Below are 8,396 nucleotides of genomic sequence, written 5' to 3' on the forward strand. Positions count from 1 at the left end.
CGGGCTTACAACAGAATTTTCTTCTTCTGGAATATCTCCAGTAAAAACAGAGCAATATAGACGACATTGTTCATCACCTTGATTTGACTGAGCCACGAAAATGGACCCGCAGGGCCATTTTCTAGTTTTCCCTATTGGTTGTTGTATAAATATTATTGCACATGCCCAACATTTCGTTGCCTGTTTTCGCCTATTTTTGCTTTGGCACCACAGCGACCCTTACAGGCCTGGCATACATTTTGCAGCGTTTTCATGCATTCGTGTGGTCCATCACATTTATTTTATGTCTCTGGAAACGTTCTGGAAAATATTAGCGTTTCATGTTCGTTTTGACTTCGTGTGGATGGGGCCTGAAATGGCTAAATTGTTATTTATTTCTCATAAAAGTAGGTGGTTCATCAATTCCTAACCCTGCCATTTTATATAGATGTTAAAATTAGAGTTAAATATAACAAAATGGCCAAATGATAAAACTAGAAGAATATTTTGGTACAGTGTTCCATAGCAGTAGATTCAAATTTCAGCTCTCAAAAACCTACAACGCAGCGATAGACTTCTCACTATCATCTCAATCCCCATTTCCATGCAGGGGACCAAAACATCTAGCCTGGTCAGCCAGGAAAACAAAGACCCTAACGACTCCCTTTTCAGAGGCATAGGCCAGTATTGGGTTTTGCAGGCTACCAAGGAAATCAATGACTCCCCATTACTAAGGGGTGAACCTGTTCTTTCGGATCAATTTGTATGTTTTCTAAGACACAACAAGACTTTGTTGGACAACTCTATAAAGCTTGGAACTCAACGCTAATCCAGACATTTTGAACTAAAAAGCTTCCTGGATGGGAAGCGAAACATCTTCAGCCTTTGAAAACAAATTCCAGTGTTTTGTTTTGTAACTTTTTAGAGTAGCAGTAAACAGCAATGCCAGAACAACCTTAAAGCTTGGAAGCTTACCAATACTTGAGTAACAACAAAGTCAGCTGCAAGACTATAGGGCTGGTTATACTCCCGCAGCAGTGTGTCGCAGTGAGCTTGTCGCAGATATGACGCATACATATTTGATATATGCTCAATTTTGAAGAATGCTATGTTATTCCACGCGATAACGCAAGAGGGAAATTCAGGAACTAGCTGTGGGTCTAGATACGGCAGAGGCAGAGAGGAAGTGGGGGATAGTTTGTGCAACAGCAGAGGGACATGAGGGCAAAAAAGAGCGGGGATCCAGGTGGGAAACGGGTCCCTGCGTTCTTGCGCACATCGCTAGCTAGAAGCAAGAAGTGACAAATAGACTGAAAGCATGATTGGTAGAATTTAGGTGTACAAGCTGACGTATAACTAACCAGCCTGCATAAGACAACGAGAAAGAAAAAAACCCAACAGATGCTAAGACAAATAAAAAAAATAAATAAATAAAATTATCCAAATTTTGGGACAATATGGTCTGATAAAGAGTACATTTATATACATGTTTACGCCAGAAGGAACTGACATTTAAATATCACTTTGCTTCGACTTTAAATGCCTGGATTGGATCCATTTCCTCAAAGAGAGATTTTTAAAGCTAGTGGATGTTCTGTTTGGCAATATTTTCAACTCTGCTTACCTTTGCACCTTGCTTTTATGAATGGGTGGTTAAAAGGTTTGGGCAGCACCTAATGGCCTCCTGAGTAGTTCACATTACAATTTAAACCCAGGTGTGCTGAAGCAGAGACATCGCAATGCCAACCTCTGTGATTATGGAACCTGTTTACTCAGAGTTCCCAGATCCAGAACTAAACAAGTCAGTTTAGTTTCTATGTTCATCAGTTCTACAGCAAACTCTCTGAAAGCCTGAAGTATTAGAAACTGTTGGATCCTTTAAACCTTCTCAAAAACTGGCTTATGTAACTTAAGAGCATCCGATCCTTCACTGAATGAGTCATGTGACCCAGAGCACCGTTTTAGGGCAGTCTGAGCCCCACTTAGAAACCACAGCTTACTAAGTTTAATGTTGTTAGGCCACAAAAAAAGACTAGTTTCAGTTCAGAGACTAAACTTTCAAACATTATTTCAAACACTGAATCCAGTTCACTGAATTCAGTTACCTGTGTGAGCTGCTTGCTGTTGTTCAGTTGATCAGTCAGAGTGCTGAGCTGCGCTTTGATCGCCTCATTGGTCCCTCTCAGCTCTCGGGCTACAAGGAGAGCATCTTTTCTGGCACCTTTCAGGATGTCTATGTGGCGCTGGAGAGACTCGATGCGCTGCTGCAGAGAAGAGGAGGAGCAGCGTTGTGTCTTCCTCAACATCCTCTTCTTTCTCCACCTCCGTTTCTCCCCTCCTGTCCCTTGCTCCCAGGGCTCATGCTGTTTATCAGCTATAACAAGAGGAAGAACATGCAGCTGCCTCAGAGGTGACGTTTGCAGGAAAACTCAAAATCTGTTTTTAGCTGTTCCAATGGGGAATTACGCATGTAGAAATGTATATGCTCATGTGAAAACAGAGATATATTTAACCACTAGGAGGATTTACAGTTTTGATTACGAGGTAGTTTAAGGGTTGAGAGAAAAACACTGATCTACAGAAGCATTAAAGAAAAGGGAAACATTTGTTTCCTATAAAAAAAATTGTTTCAGCCTCTTTGACTTACTAAAAGAAAAGACTGATCAGTGCAACCACAGCTACAAGTGTTTATCCTTGTAGCAGCTTTGCACATCTAGAGAACAATTTCTGTTTCATTTTTTGAGAAACATTTAAGCCCTGTAAGACTGGATAGACACATTTTCAACACCGTCTCATTATCTTAATCGAATTTAGGACTTTGACTGGGCCAATCTAACAAATGAAAATGCTTTGATTTTAGCTCCCCCTCAGTAGATGGGATCTTGTGCAGCAGTGGATCAGGAGGTGGGTTACTGGTCTGTTACTTCCTGTGGTAGAGCCTGAGCTCATAGGGGGACTAAGGCTACGTTCACACTTCAGGCCTTCATGCTCAATTCCGATTTTTTTGAGAAATCCACATTTTTTGAGTTGCTGTTCACATTTCCATAATATATGCGACTTGTATGTGATCTTCTGCGTGAACTGCAGTCATACAACTTAAGTGTCCCGCATGCACAGTAGAGGTGATGATGTCACAAGCAAGCGTGCTCTGTGTTTATGGAAGTAAACATGGATGGTAGTGCTGGAGCCCATCTAGCGATCTTTCCCAACCGTAAAACCTCAATCTTTCCAAGATGGTTAAACATTAATACTGCTCTTGCATTATCGTCCACCATTGTTGTTTTTCTGGCCACTTCTGCGTAGCAAGAAGCAGAAGAGTGACCACTGTTGGGTATTAATGACATTCAGGTTGGATGAATGTGACCTGGCTGTTCACACACAGGTTGAATTTGAAAAGACCAGATTTGTATTGGATTCAGGACCACATAGCCTTTTGGATCTGTGTTGTTCAGACTGTCATGAAAAGATTAGATCCAGGTCGCATATGGGCAAAAAAAAAAAATCGGATTTGGGTCACTTTAAGCTGCGGTGTGAACGTAGCCTAAGACAGTCAGTGGAAACGGTTTAGAACCGATCAGAATAATATAGATTTTAGGCAAAAACGTCTTTTTTAAAAGGAAAAGCTCTTACAGCAGCCACTTGTTGAAATGTTCATCATATAAACAATATTAGTGGGACATAATAAAGGGCATTAGTAAACGTCGCTCCATTGCAGCTGCTGACTTGACTGTTATGGTTACAGAAAAGCACTGTTGAATTAAGGGCCCGCCTCCTGTGCTGTGATTGGTTCAGCCTGTTTTAGACCAGGTGTTGACCCTTACCAGTCTGGCTGACCAGTGTCCCTGAGCCCCACACAGCATGCCAGCTGTTGAGGACTTCATGGTAATCCTGGCAGTTTATAAAAAAACATGTATACTTAAAAAAAAATATCTAAAAAAAAATTATATATTATATAAAATAAAAATACTCATGGCATTGGCCTTAAAAATATTTTTTTTATTAGCTTTGGTCAGCTGTGGCTAAACCTCAGTGTGTGAGAATGAATCTGGATTAGCCTTACTTTATTAAGCATCTACTATTTAGCTCTTTCTTTCATTTAGGTTTTTGTAAAGCTGGAAAGTGAACCTCCAGCTCATTCTCAGTTCATCTGCAGCTTCTAATGGCTTTAGCTCTATCTACACAGCAACAAATCAAAACCTAAGACATTTCTCTTTGAATAGAGTACACTTTCCCTGTTATCGAGAAAGAAAGACAATTTGGCAAAAGAATATTTACCTTTAAAACGAGAAAAAAAACCCAACCCCGTTATCTTATTTCAAGTGCATGATATCAAATTATCTTATTTTAAGGGTAAAATGTCTTATTACATTTGCCTTTCATTGTATTTACCTGCTCATATTAAGGGCAAATCCACAGATTTTAAGACCTTCTATTTTTTCTGATGTTTGTAGTCTACCTTCCCTTTCCCTGTTTTTTTTACCCTGGCCTGTGGGAAAACATAAACTTCTTGTGGCTGTTGTCCCTGTGACCCTGAGTAAAGGCAACACGTGGCGTCCAATGCTGAAGGACTTTCCCCACCTGAGCTGCGGATATCAATAATATTCTCAAACAAACGTCTGTGATCTTCACAGCAGTTTATGCTGTGATGAAATTAAACACAGGTGGAAATCCACTGGTTGGACTGGATTTTATTCAGAGGTATTAGAGTCAAGGGGGGTGAAAACAGATGCCTTTCCTTCCTAATTCAAAATAACTCAATAATTTATCACATAAAACATTTTTTGTTATGACAAAGTATGTTTAAGTTCTGTGGTTCTCATGTGGGAAAGATATTTTAGGCACTGGAACCTTTAGTTTGCTTTGGGTGAGAAAACCTTCCATACCTCGCCTTCTGCTGGATTCAGCCGCTGGTGCTTCTGAGCCAAAGATCAGTGAGCGTCTGCGGGACTAAAAGAACATGAAAGTCAGTGCGTGTGGCGATAGAACGCCGCTTAATACGACACAACAGTTGACAAGCTGCTCTCATTGAAATGGGATCATGGTGACGCTGTGATCACAGGCTGTGCTCAGCTTAACACAACAAGACAAATCATGCTGCGCTTTAATAATTCACCTGAACATGTTCAACAAACTCCTACTGCAGCCGACGCTGGGCGTGGAAATGACTTCTGACAGCTGCTTGATGAAGCCGCCTTTGTTCAATCACTGTCTGAGAGCTCTGATTCATCCTACGGTATGAAGTCTATGAGTGCTTAGTCATTTGCAAGCAAAAATATGTATGCGAGTGTGTGTGACACCCCCAAATGCAAAACAGTTTGTAATGACATCAAAGAGTCCCCCCCTCCTCCTTCGAACATCAGGTAAGATTTAATCAAATCCAGGTTTGATCACACGTGCAGAGAAGGAGTGGGGAAATGAACTCTTTGGTTAGTGACACGGGGTGTTGTGTGGGGACCTGGGCTGTCGAAGCAATCAGGGTGGAGGTGTTGATGGGCCTGTCGAAGGCATCAGGAAAGAGAAAACTGAAAAGGAGTCCTGACAGCTCCTAAGGTAATGAACTGCAGACGGCGCACCTTTCTTCTTCTCTACTTTTCAATTTGCTCCTTGTGTGTTTAATAAAAAACCCTCCAGATCACCGGATTGATCGGTTATCTGCTCTGAATGAGGTGCTGGTAGCTGACCAGCTGCTGCTGCAGGTTTGGCAGGTCATCACAGAGATGAGAGGTTTAGGTGGGATGGAAAAATGTCAGGGAATTACAGTTTTGCTCCTTTTGGAAAGGCGGTGTGGGATTTGGTCACCGGTTCTGTCCGTGTCAGTTGTGTCTTTTGGTAAGACGCCTTACCTGCTGCTGGCGGTCAGAGGGCCTGGCCTTTCATCTGGCAGCCTCGTTGAAGTCAGTCTGCCCCAGAGCAGCTGTGGCTACTATACAGCTAACTACTATCAGCCTGACATTGTGTTAACAACTGGGTGAACTAGAGACATCATAAAGAGCTCTAAAACTAAGCATCATCTTGGAAGGGCTGAATCTATTCGGAAAGCAACAATACAGACTTTGAGTCTCCCTGTTTACTGTCGCCACATGCTTGTTTAGTGTCATGTAGTCCTGTGACGCAGTCGGCCGAGCTTCTGACAGTAAATTTGCGTTTACGCTGCTATCCTTCAGGTTTCCCATCTGCATTAATTTAAATAATGAGGATCAGTAGGAGAACTGTTCATCTGCCCACTGAGAGGTTGTGGGTTTAAATCCGACATAACTGCCCTGTTAATAAATGTGCTTAGGAGAGACAATTAACTTATTAACTTCAAGTTGTTGAAAAATGATTTGCTTGTTAAGGGTTTGGCACTGAGGATGGGGGATTTTGGCTTGAAATGGTTTAGTTCAGTCAGTTTACCATTTAAATTGAGGTTCCTGATTAAAAAGTTATTGCTGGGTGATAAAATAAGGGGTTACTTGTATTACCAAATTTCCAAAAGGGATTGGATTAAATTTTTTTACATAGACAAGGAGCTCTTTAATCACAGGTGACATTTTATTTATGGATCTTATATCCCAATATTAGAAGTACTCTAAACAGGGTTCCTACAGCATAAGGCAAGTTAAATTCAAGACTTTTTAAGACTTTTTAAGGACCCGCGGGAACCCTGTCTAAAGTCTCTCTAGCTACTTTTGTTCCTCTGGTTGACCTTTCATAGGAATTACATCACAGAGAGGAGGAATAACGCAGACATCCAGATCATATAAAATCAGATGGATTCTCATTCCAGTCGTTTCTTGTTTAACTTCAGCAAAGCAAACAGCGTTATGTTCATGCGCAGATGTAGGGAGAGAGTGTTAAGTTCAGGTGCATCTAAAGCTAACAGGCAATAAAGGACAGAGACCAAGCTTTGCTTAATCTTTACCTGCTGATTTAGCTCTAGGCTGAATGTCCAGTTTATTTTTTAATCTCATTTACTCATAGAGGGTCAGGGAGAACCCAAATAAATCATTTAAAGACTAGATAAACTGAACCAACATTTACAGATCACAGTAGCAGATTTTATTTTTGTCTGAAAATTTAAACTAAAAAAAAAAAAAAATCTCAATAAACGAAAATACCTTGTGGCACTTTTTAACCTTTTTTTGATTGGACTTTAATTAGAAATGTCCTCAATGGGGATGTAAGCAAGACAGGAAATAAATCCAGTGATTCAATCTGGTTGGAAACCCTAGGCACCAAAACAAAAACAAAAAAATGGCTAAAAGAAAAAAAAACGAATGAATAAGGACCAACCTTTCTATTAGCTTTCCGTGTGTGAAGCTCTGTCCCAGAGGAACCCCCGTTCAGACTGTCAGAGTACTCCTCCCCACTGTCACTGTGCAGAAAGGGAAAGTTTATTACACAACAGAAGTTGCCCTAACCACTCTGGTTCTGAAAGTACCAACCTTCAATAAAATAAATAAAGAAATATATCCAATTTACCTTTTATGGTTGATTTAGTTGACATCAAGCAAAAATATGTGTGGCCCCCCCCAGCCACACACACACACCCACCCACATCCTCCCACTCCGTCCAACAGAAAATCAATGTCCCGTCCAATTTCTGAGCTGGAAGTGTAAATGTGGGCGTAAATTAAGTGAAAAGCAGCGATGTCTGATGCTGCTGGTGAATGCATCAACATGTATGAGAGTGGCTGTGGCCTTCATTAGCCCGACGAGTGTGACAGACATGTGTGAGCGGCATGGCTGAGCGGAGCGGAGCAAACTTGCATCTGATAGACGCACGGTAAGGGCTTCATCTCTCTCTCACACACACACACACATGCACACACACAGGTCTATTGACGGTGACCTTTGACGTGAAGGTGGAAGCCAGTGACATTTACGCTGGCTGGTTTATTAAGGTGGGGCCTGGGAGAAGCAGCAGAGGTAAAGACTGCTGAGAAGGGGGCCTCTAACTGGAAGATGACATGGCTGGGGGGCAAGGCAGGATTAAATCCAGTCTGCTGGGGCTCAGGGACTTGTTGAGGACTACTAATCACTGTCAGGGAAACCAAAGTTGTGTTCATTTGAGAGAAAACCACCAATTTCAAGCAACAGGGCTGGGCTGACTCCACAGCGGATTCTGTATTCACCTCGATGTCTCAGCATGACTTTCCACCAGCAGTAGTCTAAACATTCATATAAAACTTAATCTCAGTCAAATCAACTGTCTTTAGGAATAACCAAACTAGTAATCAAAGTATGCCAGTTTATCATTTTAACCATCCAACCACGAATTATTCACAACTTTGTAAGACTGGATCATTGTTCTGTTTACTTTCAAGTTACTTGATTAGCATATGCTAAATAAAATCTCTGAGTCTTTTACTTGGCTTTCTATCAGAGCCAACAAACTGGAAGCTTCTCTAAATCCAGGGAGGTGTTCCTGCAGTGCT

The 8,396-nt window shown here is 41.4% G+C and overlaps 1 protein-coding gene across 1 annotated transcript in view; it reads right to left on the bottom strand.

Moving 5' to 3' along the window:
• Positions 1-8,396, bottom strand: part of cntln (centlein) — a 167,517-nt gene that overhangs the window by 56,652 nt on the left and 102,469 nt on the right. The window contains exons 16-18 of the mRNA XM_015393275.1: positions 7,252-7,333; positions 4,863-4,926; positions 2,085-2,353 (exon numbers count right to left, since the gene is read on the bottom strand). Coding sequence (XP_015248761.1) covers positions 2,085-2,353; positions 4,863-4,926; positions 7,252-7,333 — 415 coding nt within the window. The remainder of the gene's footprint in view (positions 1-2,084; positions 2,354-4,862; positions 4,927-7,251; positions 7,334-8,396) is intronic.

This window comes from Cyprinodon variegatus, unplaced genomic scaffold (assembly GCF_000732505.1).
Source record: "Cyprinodon variegatus isolate N-32 unplaced genomic scaffold, C_variegatus-1.0 Scaffold634, whole genome shotgun sequence".
NCBI lineage: Eukaryota > Metazoa > Chordata > Actinopteri > Cyprinodontiformes > Cyprinodontidae > Cyprinodon > Cyprinodon variegatus.